Here is a 20,566-nt window from a genome sequence, read left to right as displayed (position 1 = left end):
ATATTATCGTTTGAACTCAAGTTGAATAGCACAGTTGGGAGGAAAAAAGTGTTCAAGGCTCACGAGGCTGTGTGACCATCTTCTCAGAGATTAAAACAACGATTAGCACACAGAAGGAGCTCAGCAGTTGTTAAAGGAATAGTGAATGACTAGATAAATGCAGTTATGAAACTGAGTCAGTTGGTAGCAGAACAGCTCTATCAAGAAAGGCTTATAACAGGGGGATTTGTTCTAGAATCAGTTTTCAAAAGACAGCTGAAGAAATGAGAGCAGCTGAGATGCAGTCGTTATCACTGTCCCCAAGAACACTCCCTCCCATCTCGAGCCCCTTCACTTTCCTTTTAAAGTCAGATTAGTGGATTTATTAGCCATCATTCATCTCAAGCATCTTAACATCCTAAACAAAACTCTTAACTCGAACCCCTCATTCTTTCGTAGCAACACATTTCTCCTGCGCACTCCAACTTAATATGGTTCCTGATTCTTCTCTTCCGCTCATGCCTTCCATTTAATCCTTTAACACGTCCTGTCATTCTGTTTGCAAAGCACATACGGCATTTATCCACTCCTGTCCATCCCTCCTCTATCACTCGAGTCCAAACCACTCAGATTAATCTTAATGGAACCAGCTTGTCTCCCTGTTACCTTCCCCCGAGCCCTGTGCCTGCCCCTTCCCTTCCAATCTACCCTCTCCCTCGGAGCCAGAGTGGTTTCTTATAAATGCCAATCAGATCATGCCACTCTCCTTTTAAAACTCTACAAAGGTTTCCCACTGTATGTCGAATAAAATGCAAACTCCTTTTCCTCCTCTACAAAACCTTCTCCATCTGGACTCTCTGTCCGTGCCTGACCGACCCCATTCCACAATCCTCATCTGCTGCAGCCATACCGGCCTTTCCTATCTTCTAAAGCCAAATGGCTTCCACCACTTCTTCCAGCCTGAGCGCCCAGCATGCTCCGGAATCCGCCACCACAGGATCTTGACCGCCTTTTTCCTCCGTTTGGTTCTCAATGTCACCTTCTACATTTTCAGAGGCCTCTCCAGATGACCGTAGCTAAATCAGGCACCCCTTCCTATTAAATGTTTACCGTATCACTCTGGTTCCTTCCTTAACAACACTCCTGACCCGACATCACTCTGCTCGTTGGTTCAGTTGCTCCGTGACAGCAGGACCTTGTTGGTCTTGTTTATCATGGTGTCCTCTATGCTTACAGCAGCGAGAACAGTACCTGACCCACAGCCAACACTTAACAATCAATATTAAATATGGAGTGAGTTATACATGGCTGTCATGCTTATTTTTTTTTCTTCCTAAAATACTGATGTCAGAGGAAAAGCAGGGTGTTTATCACACATATAGTCGACTGAGTCCCAGGTTTTCTGAAGCAAATTAATAGGCAAGCCAATAGACACAGCGATTCTCTGCATCAAACCTTACAACTGATCTTGATTTTTGTGCTTCACAGGGACTCCATTTCAATTCTTCATTTCTTGAAATGACTAACGTATATTAACTGTGTTATTTTGAAGTACATATTCTTTTTCAAAAGTGCTTCAAGGTTTATAAATACACCAAAATGCTCTTTGTAAGAGACTCAGCCAATAGATTTTTCCAGCACAGAGATTATCTGTGCTGGTTTGGAATGAGGTTTTAATGTTTTCTTTTTTTTTTTTTTTTTTTTTAAATTTTTTTTTTTTTTTTTTGAGAGAGGGACAGCGAGAGAGGGCATGAGCGAGGAGAAGGTCAGAGGGAGAAGCAGACTCCCCGTGGAGCTGGGAGCCCGATGCGGGACTCGATCCCAGGAATCCAGGATCATGACCTGAGCCGAAGGCAGTCGTCCAACCAACTGAGCCACCCAGGCGTCCCGGTTTTAATGTTTTCTAACTGTGAGATGAGGCACAAGAAATATTATTCTCTGGCTTCAAGTAGAGCAATACACTCAAAGTGCCAAAAACAAAACGAATTCTTACAAGAAAACAAAAGAGTAAATGGAAGCTTTTATTAGTGAAACAAGTCAATTTATTTCCAACAAGGCCTTTTCCTCTATAAATGAGATAAAACTACTTTACAGTACTTTACAACAATATAACTTAGTTTTTTGATGTTTTCAGAAAAGGAGCGATTTCTCTGGGAATTAGGAAAGTAAGTATTTGGGAAGAATAACAAGAAGTTACTTTTTAATTAACAGGCTTATCTACCAGGTATGTAACTCCAGAGTTGTTCCTCTTAACAAATCTATCAAGTACTAGCCAACAAAGAACCTACCTTTAGAAACGGAGGCAGAAAAGGTTTCTACTTAAATAGGAAACAAGCAATCTAACATACCAATCACATGTCACCTTAACAAGACAATTTACATAATTAGGTATAAATTATCTTTATGTTGATTAAGGTCCTAGCAAAGACAATTGGTCTGTTATGTCAAGTTCAAACTGCACTCATCTGGCTAGAAAGGTAAACATCACAATGGAATGGGGTTTGTTTGACTAAGGGGAGATCTCTCTTTAATATTGCACTTTCATTAAAAACAAGGATTATTAAGTCAAGGCCATCTTGGTTCTAAATCTCTCCATTTTTGTTGGAAGAAGACTCACCATCTCTTTACTAAGTTCTAACTCAACTTCTATTTCCTGGGCAGCCTCAGGGTGCTTTTCACAGTAATCAACAATAAATTTGTAATGTTCCAATGATGTTGCTAAATTTTCTAGCTCTTTCTTGGGATCTGCAGTGATGATTTTACCATAGAGACGGGCAACTCGAAACTTAGCTAACATGGCAGGACGAAGAACATCTTCCCCTATGTGCTCAGGAAAGACTTTATTTGGGTCTCTCAAGGAGTCTAGGAAGAGCTGGTAGTACTTCAATGCTGACTTATTGAGATTATTTATTTTTTTTACAATGTGTGAATCGGGGTCCCTCAGCTTGTCGGCAATGGCAACCTTCAAATCCATCATGTCATAGTACGCATGTGCAATCTCAAACTGAATCTGCCTGTTGACCAACAGGTAATACTGTGGATTCAGGTCTACAATGAGGGGCTCTAGCATGGCTATTCTCCGTTTATGCATCTTGCACCGTCTCTCCATATCGGTTTCAAAGAAGGCGAGCACCTTAAACAGAGCACTGTGGTCTTGGACCACTTCGATATGGTCAGTGACATAACCATCAATCTGGAAAAACTCTTTTGCCTCAAAGACATAGTGTTGACCCAGTAAGAAGAGTTCTCTGGCTTCTTCAAAATCTAAAGGTCTCAGATAGCTCACTTTCTCTTCCACCGCGGAGATGGCGTCACACAGCTCACCGGTTCCAAACTGTACAGCTTTCTTCCTCACCCTTTCTTCCTCATCTAATTCTTTTTTCCTTAAAGCTCTAAGTTCAGATTGTTTATCAAGATCAAGCTCTCCTATGTTGTCCTGAAAGAAAAAAATACATTATGGTGAGACAGCACACTGATCTCCTGCTGTCAAACAATATTATGGCAAACTAAAGAAGAAAAGAAAGCCCTCTTTCTCAGCTGGGTTTATGGAGGTACCATAATCTTACACATCTTTTTTTTTTTTTTTTTTTTTTTAAAGATTTTATTTATTTATTTGACAGAGATAGATCACAGTAGGAGAGAGGAAGGGAAGAGATCACAGAGAGAGGAAGGGAATCAGGCCCCCTGCTGAGCAGAGAGCCCGATGTGGGACTCGATCCCAGGACCCTGAGATCATGACCTGAGCTGAAGGCAGCGGCTTAACCCACTGAGCCACCCAGGCGCCCCTCTTACACATCTTTTAAAACTCCTTTCTTCTAATTATATTTCAATTGTATTAAAAATATAAGAACAAGATTTTTATTTTATTTTTTTTAAGATTTTATTTGTTTATTTGACAGACAGAGATCACAAGTAGGCAGAGAGGCAGGCAGAGAGATAGAGAGAGGAGGAAGCAGGCTCCACGCTGAGCAGAGAGCCCGATGTGGGGCTCCATCCCAGGACCCTGAGATCATGACCTGAGCCTAAGGCAGAGGCTTTAACCCACTAAGCCACCCAGGCGCCCCAAGAAAAAGATTTTTAAATCAAATAAGCTGCTTATACATGACTTTCCTCTTTAGGGAGCTAAAACCCATTTATGGTTTCTCTTTTCAGGTAAGATAAAGACGTATGAAAGAACCTTAGAGACTGTGAAACATTATACACATGCAATATTAATATTTTAAAATTAGAATGCAACTGTAATCTATATCCTAAAAATACTGCACCGAGATGCCATTAAGATTAATGATATGATGTCTATGCTAGAAGTTATTTAGAGAAATACAGAGAAATGTCCTAGGTCTCAAAGACACTCAAGTGAAGACACAGTTAAATCTGTCAAAGATATCTCCCGCTACCTCTCAGGACAGGAAGCAAAAAAAAAAAAAAAAAAAAAAAAAAGGTAAAATGGTTTAAAAAATAGACTAAGCAGAGTGCCTTGCTGGCTCAACTGGTTAAGTGTCTACCTTCAGCGGGGGTCATTATCCCAGGGTACTGGGATCAAGCCCCACTTCTGACTCCTTGCTCAGTAGGAAGCCTGCTTCTCTCCCTCTCACTCTGCCTGTTGCTCTCCTGCTTGTGTGTACATGCTTTCTCTCTCATTCTCACTCAAATAAATAAAATCTTTAAAAAAAGAGAGAGAGAGAAAGAGATTAAGCTCAGGGTGTCAGCGTGGTTCAGTCGGTGAAGTGTCCTGCTCTTGGTTTCAGCTGAGGTCATTATCTCATATGTCCTGGGATCAAGCCCTGGGGTAGGCTCCTCACTCAGCACAGAATCTGCTTGAGATTCTCTCTCTCTCCCTCCCTTTTTGCCCCTCCTCCCACTCATACTTCCACCACTCTTTCTCTCTCAAATAAATCTTAAAAAAAAAAGAAAAAAAATACTAAACTCATCTTCCTCTTCCTGGCCAATAAAACTGAACATCAGATCCCTCTATGCTTCACCCCCCCCAAAGCCTTTTCTTCCTGTCACTCAACACTGTCTCTTGATCTGCACTGCAAAACAACAGCCAGTGGCCACACATGGATGACTCCTGGGCACTGGAAATGTGGCAAGTTCAAACTGAAATGTGGGCTGTATCCATGATATACCCAATTCTAAGACTTAATTCAAAAGTAATTTTAAATCTCTTTAATATCAATGACAATTTTTAAAATATAATCTGGGTATAAAAGGTATAAAGTTGATTCACCCTTCCTCCTTTTCTAATGTGGCCATTAGAAAACTGAAAATTACATACACAGCTGGTATTCTATTTCTACTGGACGGCACTGCCCTCCAGGTGACTCTGTGCGCACCCACGGCTGCAACCGTTACCCATGTGAGGATGCCTCACAGTCCTACGGCTACAGCCCACACCTCTTCACGAGCTGCAGCCCCATAGCCGAAGCCCCCCACAGACGTCTCCTGTCAGAACACCCAAAGGCTCCTTATCCGCAGGATGTCCACAGCAGAACTCCTATTCTTCTTCCGCTGCTTCCTACCGTAGTACTGAATGAAGAAGCCTCCATCTACCTGGACAGCCAACAGCCCGCAAATCATCCTAGAGCTGTCCCTCCCTGCTCCCCTTTACCCCACACTTTCAGTCTGTCTCCAAGTCCTTTACATTTGCTTCCCGAAGAGCTCTGGAATCCATTCTTTCCTCTTCCACCTGTCCTGACACCACCCCAGACCAAGCTCCCTTCACCTCCCACCTGGACGGTCACTGTGCTCTTCTACCTAATCTCCCTCCTCTCCTGGTACTTCCCCTCAATTCGCCCCCCAAGCGACTGTTCCAAAACCCTTCAAGCCTCCACTCCTCAAAGGCCCTGCTTATGCCAGCCCCCTTCTGACTCTGTCTTAGCTCACGTGCTCTCCCACTCTGCCAGCCTCACAGGCCTTTGTCCACTCCATCTAATACTACGCTCCCTGTGCTGCTTCTGCTGGCAGGAATGCTGAACTTCCGTTTCTCCAGTCCAGCTAATTCCGACTCATTCCCAGAGCATCCTTCACATGCTACTTCCCCTTGCATGTCCTCTGGCATGGTGTCTCTCCTTTGTGGAACTGACCCAAGGTGCACTTCTACGTGAAGGAAAACCCCAAGTCTACTCTTCCTCTTTGGACAACGACCAGCACAAAGCTGGCATAAGTACATTTGTGTAGGTCTTAAACTTGAGTTGAAGAAAGTTTTTCAGGTGAACAGATAATCAAAGGAAGAAGTTAAAGTAGCAAAGTCAGACTAAGAAGAATCTGAGTCATTTCAGAGCAGATGACTATTTAAAGTAGTTTCAAGGGCGCCTGGGTGGCTCAGTGGGTTGGGCCGCTGCCTTCGGCTCAGGTCATGACTAGAGTCCCGCATCGGGCTCTCTGCTCGGCGGGGAACCTGCTTCCTCCTCTCTCTCTCTGCCTGCCTCTCTGCCTACTTGTAATCTCTCTCTGTCAAATAAATAAATAAAATCTTAAAAAAAATAAAATAAAATAAAGTAGTTTTAAGCAACCAGGTGGTAAGTTCTGGTGCCCAGTCTGGAAAACATCAAGTAAGTGATGGGTAGGAGTTAAATGGCAGTCTATTTCGCCATTTAAGACCCCTTTACTTCAAATGCAGGCCCTTAGTCTCCCAAATCTTATTTACTTACTTGCTCCCCAACTGTTTGCTTATTTACATGCTTTCCTGGCTGCTTTCTGAGCAGAAGCAAGTTGATGGCTTTTCCTAGCTCCAGCTTCTCTAGACATAAAACTATCTAGCTCTCCTATTTCCTTTCTTTCCCAAATATGCCTCACCTTTACCCTCTACCTCTAAAATGTTCTCATCCTTGCACAATGTATGCTTCTGGGGTTTTGTGGTTTGTCTGGTTTTCTTTTGTTTAGTAGTTTCATAAGTTCTATATTATCACTAGTAAAAATTATTGTATTTTAATGCATGCAAAAAAAAAAACAAAAAAAAAGCCTAACTCCTCCAGGAAAGTTTTCTATGTATCTATGTTTAGTATACTGCATCCAAATGATTTCCTTTCTTCCTTAGTGGTTAGAAAATAGGATTCAGGGGCACCTGGGTGGCTTAGTGGGTTAAAGCCTCTGCCTGCTTCCTCCTCTCTCTCTCTGCCTGCCTCTCTGCCTACCTGTGATCTCTGATAAATGAATAAAATCTTTATTAAAAATAAAAAAAAGAAAGTAGGATTCAGTATGGATTAGCATATATATGTTCATTTAACTCTGATAACAATAACAACATTATTAGGTTAAGTACTGTTATCAACTCCACCCCTTTGTGAGAAAATTGAGACAAAGAGAGATTAAGTAAAATGCCATAAACATACAACTACCATAAACTGGCAGGGCTATTTCCAGATACAGATTTTTATAAAATAGATATAAATATATGTACTGTATAAAGTATATAAAGATTAGTTGCTTATCATCTAAAAAGACGTAAAGGAAAAAGATAAGAATAAGAATATGAAGAGATAATACAAAGCAAAATCTAAGCAATTTAGGATGGACAAGGAAAGTTTTATGGTGTTTAAAGAAAGGAAATGGTACATCTAGGCCATGAAAAATTACACACTGAACAATTAATATATTGAGAGTCTACTGTGCCTGGTGATAATAATATGAATACGATGCAGCTCCTACCTCTCCAGGAATTTATAGTCTATCCAAAGGAAAGTCTTTAAGGAAGAAGTGGTATTTGGGATAGACCTTAAACAAGTAAGATTCTAAAAGGCAGATGGGAGAGCAAGAAATATTTGAGAGCATTCTGCACGCTGTGCATAATAAACATGCAGTGAGCCTAATGAATATAACTACGATTTTAAGCTTTTACTTCCTTCCTGCTTATTTAAGGAAAAAAAAAAAGGCAACTTCTGACTACATTACCTGCATGGAAAGCTGGGCATTCTGCAGGAGAGTCAAACAATATTTGATCCAGCATCGTGCTATCTCTCCTTTTCTTTGATGGTAAAGCTCTGGTACATCTCCTTCAGCTTCAGTAGCTAAAATCACAGAACGTTATTTATTTAATGGTCACCATCACAATTTTCATTGTGTACTACATTCTTCTTAAAGCACTTTTTCCTGAGTTTAAGAGTAACAGATTCTCACCGAAGCAGTGGGGGGAAAACCCACCCAAAATTCCAACCACCCAGAGGCACTCAATTATTATTTTTGTAGATTTCTTTCTAGTTTTTCTCTTGTGTGTTGTCGGTAAAAACTAAGGTCACAATGTATATTCAATTTTTAATATAGGTTTTTTTTTTTTACATATTCTACCACTAACACTTCACCCGTATCATTATCAACTCTTAAACATTTTTTTTAAGTATAGCATTACATACAATTAAATAGATGTTCCCTGGGTTATATAACCATTCTTGTAATATAACCATCTTCTAATTCTGTTGTTTCCACTTCTTCTATAAGAAACAAATCTACACAAAGTCAGGTCATGATCTCGAGGTTGTGGGATCAAGCCCGACATCAGGCTCTGTGTGGAGTCTGATTCAGATTCTCTCTACCTCTCCCTCTTGCTCATTTTCTCTCTCTCCAAATAAATAAATAAAATCTAAAATAAAGAGAAACATTCTTTCTCTCTGCCTCTGCCCCTCCCCTAAGTTTGTGCACACATACATGGTCTCTCTCTCTCAAGAAAAGAAGAGAAATATGTCACACAAGGTGAAAGTTAGCTTAACTATTAATCAATTTGTCAAAAATTCCAATTTGAATTTAGTGAAATTCAAAATGAAATGGAGTTCTCATGAATTAAAAGTTAGTTCTGGGTGCAAAGCTTCCCCCAATCTAACGTTCAGAATGATGGAGACAGTTTAGTGAAGGCCCAATTATTTCATTTTGTAATGCAAGTCCCATATCCAGTTTTACCAAAATACTTAAGTTACACCTGTGGAGGGCATTCCTTTTTGCAAAAAAATTTATTTTAAGAATTTGCATGATTTGGGGCACCTGGGTAGCTCAGTCTGTTAAGCATCCAACTCTCGATCTCAGCTCAGGTCTTGATCTCCAGGTCGTGAGTTCAAGCCCCACATTGGTCTCCACAATGGGGATGGAGAGTACTTAAAAAATAAATAAAATGACAATGTAAATAAGTAAATAACTTTTATCATTTAAATTATTTTGGTTTTCACTATTTGAGAAAAAATCCTTAGTAACATGAAATAACACCTTCCATCACCATATCAGATTTAATGAAGTATTGCTATTAATCCATGTAAACCTTCCTCTGTAGGCTACCTTTTCCATCATCATGGGTGTACCACCAACACCAAGTATAACAGTCACAGTGCCCAGCTCTACAGGGAGAGAATCAAGTCACTAGCCTCCCAAACAACACAGAAGCATGGCACTGAAGCAAGTCAGTGGATTCGATGGTCTCCTTTAGATGAACATTTGTTTCAGCAGAAAAAGTGGGTTATTCCTTCTTAAGATTTATTTATTTATTTGAGAGAGAAAGTGAGGGGGGCGCGGAACGGGGACGGGAGAGAGAATCTCAAGCAGACTCTCCACTGAGCAGGGAGCCCAACATTGGGCTCAATCCCACAACCTTGAGATCATGACTTCAGGTGAAATCAAGAGTCAGACACTTGACCAACTAAACCACCTCGGTGCCCCCAAAAGGTGGTTTTTATCTCCAACAGTAAAACTAAAGAAACAACATACAGTTGATTCTCATTATCCGTGATAGTTATGTTCTTTCTATAGTCACTGCGAACACAGAATTATCCGCAAATGCTGAAACATCGCCTCTCGGAAAAATACAGGGTTAGATTACCATGAGCTTCTGGTCACATTTTCATCAACTGATCAATATGTATAACTTAATTTCATGTGTGTTTCTATTTAACGATCCCTTATTTAGTATCTACTGTTGGCTTATTAACACTGAACTCAGAACCAACAGCACTATAACCTGTGCCTGAACGAAGCATATCCAGCACTGTCATTTCTCCATAAGGCACGTCACGGCCGTGTCACCTGTTTACACTGGACAACACTTCGGCACTACACTCAGGGGCCATTTTAAACCATGAAATTGCCAACAAAAAACACAAAAATGTGAAGAATAGTGTACTAAATAAACCACAAAAAGGGCACTTATTCACTCTATGGGAGCTGAAACAAGAAGGCGAGTGTTGCATCGTTCGACTTCAGCTGGAAACGTGCACCTCAGGTGACCCAACTTCTTTGCTGTTCTGAACAAATGACCACAGAAGTACCTAGAGTACTAAGTTTGGGGTCACAAGTAAATGGTAGCAATGGGTGAATTCACAAATAATGGACTCTAATTTGGAACCTGTACTTAGATATAAAGTCCTTTTTTTTCTCTTTCAGAAATAGCTGGTGGAACTGGGTACTTGACCTCCTTAAGGTTTGGAAGCAAAAGTTATTGGGTTGATACCTTTGTAAAGTGTGTTCAGGGACCCTATGTAGATATGTTACTGAGTTGATAATAATAAAAAGCTCCAACTGTTTTTTAAAATTGAGGTACAACTGACATTACAGTTGACTCTGAACAACACGGATTTAAACTGTACAGGTTCACTTACACATGAATTTTTTAGAGTACAGCACTGTAAATGTATTTTCTCTTCCTCATGATTTTCCCAACGTTGTCTTTTATCTGGTTTATTTCATTGTAAGGATAGAGTATTAATACATATAACATACAAAATATGCGTTGTTTGTTATGGTAAGGCATCTGATCCACAGTAAGCTCTTGGTAATTAGGTTTTAGGGAGTCAAAATTTATACATGGACTTTTAACTACACAGGGGATAGTGACCCCTAACCCCACCACATTACTAAGGATCAACTATACACTAGTCTCATATGCACAACATAATGAGTTGATATTTGTATATATTACAAAATGATCATCACGGGAAGTCTAGTTAATATTTATGACCATATGCAGTTCAATTTTTCTTGCAATGAGCTTTAAAGATATACCCTCTTAGCAACTTTCAAATATGCAATACAGTATTTACTACAATCACCATGCTGTACATTACATCCCACAACTTAATTATAACTGCAAGTTTATACCTCCCCTAAAAAAGATTTCTCTTTTTCTCCTTTTTTTCCTGCATAATAATCCATTGACATATATACCATATTTTCTTTATCTACTCACCCAGCAATGGACACTTAAGTTGTTTTCATATCTTGGTGACTGTAAATAATACTGCAATGAACATGGGGATGCATTTATCTTTTGGTTCAGTGTTTTCTTTTTCTCTGGGCAAATACCCAGAAGTGGAATTACTGAACTATATATTATTTCTATTTTTAATTTTTGAGGAACCTCCATACTGTTTTCCACAGTGGCTGTGAGATAATTTACATTCTCACCAACATGCATGAGGGTGCCCTTTTCTTCACATCCTCACCAACACTTGTTATTTCTTGTCTTTTCCATAAAAGCCATGAGAATGAGAGGATACCTCACTGTGGTCAAATATACATGTTAACTGTGATTTTTAAAACCAAATAAAACACAGTAATTAAAAACTAATCATTTGGACACACCACTTATGCAGTATTCCAACCAAAAATATATCATCTGATTCTTAGCTTCAGGAAACATTAAACACCAACTGATGGAAATCTAATTTAATAACTGGCTTAGATTTTTCAAAAATGTCTATGTGGTGAAAGAGAAAGAATGGCTGGGGAACTGTTCCAGATTAAAGGACAGTAAAGAGATGTGACAAGTAAATGCAGTAGGAAATCATGAACTGGATACTCTAGTACTAGAAAAGACATTATGGGAATAATTAATGAAACAGAAATATGCATTATAGATAAAGAATTGTATCAATGCTATATTTCCTGTTCTATGATTATGTAAGAAAATATTCTTGGCAAATATGCACTGAAAGTACTAAAGGGGTAAAGGAATCAAGCGTTCACAATCTTCTCTCAAATGCTCCTGAAGAACAATTAAATGTGATTGCAAATGAGGCAATTATTAAAAGTTGGTGAATTGAAAAGGGCTATGGTGGTTCCTTGTTCTGTTTGTGAATTTTCCAAAATTTAAAAGGATTTGAAAATGTTTTCTAAAAGCTGTGTAATAAAACATGCACATACGAACTTACTGTCTTCTGTTGTTGAGATCTTTCCAGTTTGACCAAAAATGACATTAGCAGCAGATAAACAGTGCCTGGCCTCCATAAAACATAGCTGTGGAGGAAATAAACAAGAGTAAGTGCAATTATCACTAGCCTTATTTGTAGTCAACACTTTTACATAAAGACTTCTAGTATGAGAAAAGCTATAAAATTGGGTAAAAACCACTAAGAAGACCCTGTATGGTTGCTGAACATTAAGAAGGTATACGACACGTATACTCTAGTTAAAAAGCTACCTCACAGATTAAAATAACAATCCCCCAAACTCTTCATAATAATCCAAACTGGTTGAGAGACAACTGCTGACTGAACTGAAAGTTAGCTCTCTTCGGGTTATCACTCAGGATGCTTCAAGAACGGTGATCATCCTAGACTGAGAGCGCTTCCCATAGGCCTTTAGGTTCAGTTCACATAGCCAAAATGCCATCTGGGATAAATGTGTCCCCTGTCCGAGGACTTGAAGATTTAATTTTCAGAGATCTATTATCCTACTTCAAAGGCAAAAAGGGTAAATATAGATAGGAAGAGATTCCTGTCTTCTGGAATTTGGGGAATTTACGTATCATGAATGAGGATTCCCATCAACTTTTGAAGCTAACAGATTTTCACAGATTAACTTTATGGAACTGCTTTACCGACACACTCGAAGACTTCCTAATTCAAATTTGGGGATGGCAAAGTTCTCACAAACACTTCGCGTTTATCACATAAGTCATAGGACCAACCCAGCAGAGATACAAAGTTAAAGTCCAACTTTTAGTTGGAAGCCACCCTCATTAGTTAAATGTCTAGTTCATATTAATAATACCTCATTTTGTTGAGAAGATTTTTCATGGTTGGCTATGACTTCAAAATCTCAGCACTAAATGTATCTCTCCATGACAGCAAATTCAGAAGCCACCTCAAGACTAGCTGGGTACTGTGTACAGTATTAGCCCAGCAACATCTACAGATCAGAATGTTGGTATTAAACCTCAGAAGCCCAAAGAAAGTTACAGTTTACATAAAGAAGCTTTACCTGTCCCCCTGCAATCCCTAACCCATCATTATCTTTCAGTTTTATTAGGCTTTGTTGCCCGCAAGCAGCCACCGCTACAGCAGTGAGTGCCCTGTGCCCTTTAGGTGGCTGGTAAATGTGGGACTTTAGCATCTGCCAGGTAGGGACACATCGAGTAGCAAAACCTCATCATTGGAACCAGATGGAAGATGAGAATGATATAAAAATGACAACTGCATTGCTTAAAAAAAAAAAATGGTTCAAATCTCTGTTTGCAATGCAACTCAGCTAGTTGTAACAAAAACTTAGAAAACATTTCAGTTAAAAAAAAAAAGGCACAAGGTGGAGGAGATACTCATGAAAATTACTGCATGCTCCACATAAGCAATGCTTAACAACTTTAAATTTTTTATTATACTTTAAATTAATATCTGAATATCTTAGTACTATTAATATCGATGGAGTTTTAAGTGTTAGTTAAAATCACAGTGAATACGTGGCTTTAAAGTTGCTAAACAAAACAAATAAGGGGCCTCTGGAAGCTATAAAAAAAAGGTGCCACAAGCAGAGGCACCAAGTAACACTTCTGATGACGACCACAATGGAATGGATTCATGAGTCAGGTTTAACTGAATGCTCCAAGAGACGCGACAGCGTTACTTACAAGCTTGATCTTAGACCAAAGTCCTAGAAGCGATGCTGCAGTCACCACAGCCCTTTCTCGCCTGCTAATAGCTTTTCTGAATGAAATTCTGTGGGACAATACTTTAAACATAGGGCGCATTTACAGAACCAGTACTAACAAAAAGCTTAGAAAGGATAAAGGCCCAGGAAGGATACAGCAGCAGGTAACCAAAGAGATTTAAAGAAGGAACTCTGATCAGCAAAGAATTACTAAAATTTCAGAGCAAATCAGAAATACAAATAGAAGTAATTTCTATTGCTGAGTATCTTATTGAGGATTAATAGAAAATCTGGCCAGGAAAGGTGGCTGAAAGGGTTTAAGCATTAAAACTCTTAGGAACTAAAGGAATAAATGGGTTAATTAAAAATATACCAACATGATTCTGAATAATTATTATCAACAACTGAGAAGCTCAAGGTTATTCTGGGTAATCCTCCAGAAGAAGTGTATCATAGAGAGTCAAACTCAGGAACTGAGCAGAGACATTTCTAACAGAGAAAAATTACTATGGAGGAGTTAATTCTAAAGAATAACTGAAATGCATCACATGCTTTTATCAAAGCCCACATTTAACAGTCAACTTCCTCAGACAAATCCTCATAGTTACAGATTACCACTGTATAAAGATAAAGCTGTGTCTACAAGATAAACTCCGCAATTTAAGGTAACATCTCCCTAGAATGAATGATTGTGTTCTGTATTAAAAACGAATTGGTGTTAGGTAACTAACATGTAATTTTAGGGGCGAGCAGCATGTAAGACAAGGACGAAATTCAGCATCTTACCATTCTAAAGGATTAATGCAATAAAAAGCTACGTAAGTCTAGTATACTGGCAAAATGGGCTGCATTTTTCTGTCCAGTTTACATCATAAAATACAAGCTACCTGTTTTTAAAAGATGACATTTTCAAGGTACTCCTGGTTCTATATTTATACACATGTACAGTAACTTTTTGTTACTATTTGAGAAGCTTACCTTATTGATGTAAAACTGCGACAAGGTAGCAGCATTAATAGCCCACTCTATAGGATGGTAGGCATTGTGTTCAAGCTGGCGTTTTAGGGTACTGTGACAATAATGAGCAGCTTTCTCAAACATTTCCATATGCTGGTAGACTTGAGCCAGGTAATAGAGGTTATGAGTATAAACCTTCTCAAATCTGTGAAGAAGTGAATATCTGTATAAGTTTACAATTGATATGGAACCTTCATATAGCTCGGTCCTCTCACCAGCCCTTGGAGTTGGGTATGGCTACAGTAGCTATCTGAGAGATGAGGAAAACAGAGCCTCAGATTTGAACAGGGTAATATTTCTAGTAAGTGGCAAACGGACATTTTTAAATCTATGTCAGAATCCACATTCTACAACTTTAGGAGCATCTCAAAAGAGAAAATATTGTGCCTTTTCGAACAGTCATCTTATCTACACTACATGGAATTTACCTGTGAGAGCAGATTTCTGTACCTACTCACCTTTTTGATCTCTCCTGTTCAGCAAGCTTCTCTTCTTCAGGAAGAAAATGCTCAGTAGGATCAAGAGGAGGACTCCCAATCTACAATTAAAGAAAAACAGACCTCTAATTTAACAGATTTAACAGAACTCTAAAATTTTAAACTGTAAACACCAAGCGCCCTCCTCTGGAGAAACTGGACAAAGCAAAATTTTAAAGCTCACTATACCTCATTTTTTACTAGCTCATTTTCATGTTATCCAAGAAGTAATTTTCTCTTCTTTTTTAAAAATTTTTATTTATTTATTTGTCAGAGAGAGCGAGTACAAGTAGGAGAAGCTGCAGGCAGAGGAAGAAGCAGATTCCCCACTGAGAAAGGAGCCTGACGTGGGGCTCAGTCCCAGGGTCCTTGGATCATGACCTAAGCCAAAGGCAGACACTTAACCAACCGAGCCACCCACTCATCCCAAGAAGTAATTTTCTTAACCATAAGTTTTTAAAGAGTCAAACAATGAAAGGAGATTGCCTAGAAACTGACAATTTTAACTGCTGTGCAAAGTGAACCTCAAATACACTAAAAAAAAAAAAAAAAAAAAAGATCTACCAGTTTGCCTTTAAGTCTTAATTTTATCCAGTAAAAAAAAAATTTCAAAACCTACATAAGTGGGGCACCTGGCTGGTTCAGTTGGTAGAGCACTCAACTCTTGATCTGGGGGTTGTGAGTTTGAGCCCCATGTTGAGTGTAGATATTACTTAAAAATAAAATCTTACAGGGAGCCCTGCCTCCCCACCCCCTGCCTGCTTCTCTGCCTACTTGTGATTTCTGTCAAATAAATAAAAGAAATCCTTAAAAATAAATAAATAATAAAATCTTAGGCTCAGTGGGTTAAGCTTCTGCCTTCAGCTCAGGTCATGATCTCAGGGTCCTGGGATCAAGCCCCGCATCGGGCTCTCTGCTACGTGGGAAGCCTGCTTCCCCCTCCCCCTCTGTCTGCCTCTCTGCCTATTTGTGAATTCTCTATCAATAAATAAATAAAACCTTTTAAAAAAATACATAAAATAAAAAATAAAATCTTTTCCCCCCCCAAAGATTGCATTTATTTATTTGTCAGAGAGAGAGAAAAAGAGTGCACAAGTAGGGGGGAGCATAAGAGGAGAGAGAGAGAAGCAGCAGCAGGGGAGAGAGAAGGAGAAACAGGCTCCCTGATGAGCAGGGAGCTCGATGTGGGACTTGATCCCAGGACCCTGGGATCATGACCTGAGCCAAAGGAAGACATTTAACTGAGCCACCCAGGCATCCCTTAAAAATAAAATCTTAAAAAATAAAAAAACCTACATAATTATGACAAATAAAAAGGTATGTTCATCCTTAGAGTGATATTGTTCTAAACTGACCACTAATGAAAATCAAATCAAAGTTTTAAATATTAAATATTTAAATTTAAAATATTTAAAACATTTAAAATATTTAAATATTTGCTCCAATACTTTTTTTTTTTTAAAGATTTTATTTATTTATTTGATCGAGAGAGAGAGTGCAAATACAGGCAGACAGAGTGGTAGACAGAGGCAGAGGGAGAAGCAAGCTTAACCAACTGAGCCACCCAGGCGTCCCTGCTCCAATACTTTTTTTTTCTCAAGGTAACGAGAAAAGCATATAGATTACCCCCTTTTAATACAGAGGCAATAAAATCAGTGATTCTATTGCGCATTACTTTGGCCAAGTCACCCAATTTCTTGCACTTCTGTTTTCTCATTGATAAAATTGTTAATTGTTTTATGGAAACATAAAATTGTTAATGAGGAATCAGTGAGTTAAAATTACTTCGTAAGATTTTAATGAGGAATCAGTTACATGTAAATCACTTATAATACCATCTTCAGCCCTCCAAAACAGCACCACTGCCCATCTACTTCTACAAGGACAGACACATCTGCAAGACCAGCCTTGCTTTAAAGTGAATTCGCTAAACTTCAAATAGCAAAAATCCCTCTTCCGTTTTTAAAAATGTGATCTTACATTCTGGATGTAAATGCTAAAAGCATCACAACTTGGATTCCTAGAATTTACAGAAAGTAAAAATGACTAAGACAGGAAGCAAGGCACAAGGAAAACACAACAGATAAGTAATTCTTCCAAGATCTCAATAATTTTGAGGGCTGTTTATATGCTTACTCTTTATTTTTTTATGATTTTATTTATTTATTTGACAAAGAGAGAGATCACAAGTAGGCAGAGAGGCAGGCAGAGAGAGAGAGAGGGGGAAGCAGGCTCCCTGCTGAGCAGAGAGCCCGATGCAGGGCTCGATCCCAGGACCCTGAGATCATGACCTGAGCTGAAGGCAGAGGTTATTTATATATATATATATACACACACACACACACACACACACACACACACACACACACATATATGCTTACTCTTTTTTGATGAAGGGAATTAATCAATGTATTATTTTCTATACATACTTCATCGTTACAGCTACTACATAAACCAAACCGCTCTCTTCTCCAAACTAAAACACAGGTATAACTCAGTACAAAAAGTTTGATATGGGGACACCTGGGTGGCTCAGTTGGTTAAGCCGCTGCCTTCGGCTCAGGTCATGATCCCAGCATCCTGGGATCGAGTCCCACATCAGGTTCCTTGCTCGGCAGGGATCCTGCTTCTCCCTCTGCCTCTGCCTACCACTCTGTCTGTCTGTGCTCACTCTCGCTCCTCTCTCTCTCTGACAAATAAATAAATAAAATCTTAAAAAAAAAAAGTTTGATATGTTTTATGTTTCCATATTAATACTAATTTTTAATGAAATATCATAGGTGTTTGGTATGTACACATTTCTGAGGGAGGAGGGGCAGAGAGAGAGAGAGAGAGAGAGAGAATCTTAAGCAGACTCCATGTCAAGTACAGAGCCCAACATGGGCTCAATTTCACGAACCTGAGATCATGACCTGCGCTGAAATCAAGAGTCAGAGGCTTAACCAACCGAGCCACCCAGGCAGTCTGTATCTTAACATTTTAAATGAAGAATTCCATGTATAAGAATGTGAGCCTAAAATCATGAAAGGAGGGTGGTCCATATGGATAGCTGTTTCTGTGATTTGTCCCACATAAGTGACCACCTAGACCTGCATATACACAGGCAGGTTAATGTTTTTGAGACTCATGCTGTGTGGATAACCTTGAGAGCCTGGTTGATTGAAATATATTATCTGACCTCCAGATCAGAATTGGTCCTTCTGTTCTGTTTTGTTCTATAAATCTTGTCTTACATCCCCTCCTGCTCCAGGCTGGGCTGGCTCCCTGGAATAGAACCTGGGAGGGGAGGCAGACATACAGAGCCCCAGCTCCTTGAAAATATAAAAACATGATAACACAGAAATGCAGCTCACTCCAAGCTGCATGTAAGCAAACAATGTTTAACTTTAAACCCCATCATTTACTCTATAAATATGGCCCTTATGGGGACAGTTAGTTCGAAGTCTCACCTAAGGGGAGGACACTCCACCCAGGCCTCTCCATCGGGACCCCACCTGGCTGTTTCCCCCAGGCTTCCCCAGCTAAGGAGGTTGGATGTCCTAAGCAACCAGTGTGATGTAATCTTCCTTTATTCTCACTTATTGCCTATTACCCTCATCTATGTTGAGATTTCCTTTCCTCTTCTGTTTCTATTAGGTTTTTATAGTAATTAATAAAGCTCTCTTTACTTTTCAAAACCTAAACATGCCTGTTGTGAATCTTTTGTTCAGATTTGTGGTGCTCTGCTCCTCTTAGTTCATTAGGAGGAAAGTTAAAACACCAAGAAGAAGCACCATGACTTTTAAAATGTACAATCCAGGGACGCCTGGGTGGCTCAGATGGCTGAGGGTTTGCCTTAGCTCAGGTCGTGATCCCAGGCTCCTGGAAGGAAGGAAGGAAGGCTCCTTGCTCAGCAGGGCCTGCTTCTTCCTCTGCCTGCTGCTCCCCCTGCCTCTGTACTTTCTAACAAATAAATAAAACCTTTTTTTTTTTTTTAATGTATATTCTAAAATTCCTTGACAGGGAGCGGGGGTGGCAGAGAGGGAGGGTGCCTGAGTGGCTCAGTCAGTTAAGTGTCTGCCTTTGACTCAGGTCATGATCTCAGGGTTCTGGGATGGAGCCCTGTGTTGGACTCCCTGCTCAGGGGGAGTGTGCTTCATCCTCTCCCTCTGCCCCTCCCACCCCACCCCACCCCCTCTCCTGTTCTCTATCTCAAATAAATAATTTTTATTAAAAAATTCCTTAATGGGCGCCTGGGTGGCTTAGTGGGTTAAGCCTCTGCCTTCGGCTCAGGTCATGATCTCAGGGTCCTGGGATCGAGTACTGCATCGGGCTCTCTGCTCAGCAAGGAGCCTGCTTCTCCCTCTCTCTCTCTCTGACTCTCTGCCTGCCTTTCTGCCTACTTGTGATCTCTCTGTGTCAAAAAAATAAATAAAATATTAAAAAAAAAATTCCTTGGGGGTATAATTAACATGCTGATTTGCTCCAATCTTTATCCTCTAGGGGTAGCTTGTTATTTTTAGGGAACATATTTTATTCCTTCCTATTTGATTCCCTAGCATTCTGCACAGTATCTGTCACATAATAAAAACAATACATGTCTAGTGAATTAAACTGATGAAGCAAACAGAAATGTTCCATCTGTGCATTCTGCTCACAGCACATTCCTTTTACTTGCTATCGTTTTGGTATAGATATAGAAGTCCTCTCTATACTACACAGTTTGGTTTTTTTTTTTTTTTTTAAGATTTTATTTAGTTATTTGTCAGAGAGAGAGAGAGAGAGCACAAGCATGGGAGAGTAGCAGGCAGAGGGAGAAGCAGACTCCCAATGAGCAAGTAGCATGATGTGGGGCTTGATACCAGGACTCTGGATCATGGCCTGGGCTGAAGGCAGATGCTTAACTGACTGAGTCATCCACGCATCCCCTTCTTTTCTTTTTTCTTTTTTTTTTTAACATTTAAAAAATTTATGTATTTGAGACAGAGAGATACAAAGAGAAAGGGAGCACGAGCAGGGGGAGAGACAAATGGAGAGGGAGAAGAAGACTCCCCGCTGAGCAAGGAGCCAAATGCGGGGCTTGATCCCAGGACCCAGAGATCTGACCTGAACCGAGGGCAGACACTTCACGAGAGCCACCCAGGTGCCCCTACCCTACACAGTTCTTCTTCTTCTTCTTTTTTTTTTTTTTTAATTTTTTATTTGACAGAGATAACAAGTAGGCAGAGAGGCAGGCAGGGGGGGGGGGAAGCAGGCTCCCCGCTGAGCAGAGAGCC

General features: G+C 39.7%; 1 protein-coding gene across 1 annotated transcript in view; it reads right to left on the bottom strand.

Moving 5' to 3' along the window:
• Positions 1–1,979: 1,979 nt before the first annotated feature.
• KIFBP (kinesin family binding protein) overlaps positions 1,980–20,566 on the bottom strand; it is a 38,420-nt gene continuing 19,833 nt past the window's right edge. The window contains exons 3-7 of the mRNA XM_059397594.1: positions 15,294–15,373; positions 14,797–14,980; positions 12,105–12,189; positions 7,873–7,988; positions 1,980–3,415 (exon numbers count right to left, since the gene is read on the bottom strand). Of these exons, the coding sequence (XP_059253577.1) occupies positions 2,540–3,415; positions 7,873–7,988; positions 12,105–12,189; positions 14,797–14,980; positions 15,294–15,373 (1,341 nt within the window). The 3' untranslated portion in view covers positions 1,980–2,539. The remainder of the gene's footprint in view (positions 3,416–7,872; positions 7,989–12,104; positions 12,190–14,796; positions 14,981–15,293; positions 15,374–20,566) is intronic.

This window comes from Mustela nigripes, chromosome 4 (genome assembly GCF_022355385.1).
Source record: "Mustela nigripes isolate SB6536 chromosome 4, MUSNIG.SB6536, whole genome shotgun sequence".
In the NCBI taxonomy this organism is placed as follows: domain Eukaryota; kingdom Metazoa; phylum Chordata; class Mammalia; order Carnivora; family Mustelidae; genus Mustela; species Mustela nigripes.
This window is presented reverse-complemented; position numbering and strand designations above follow the sequence as displayed.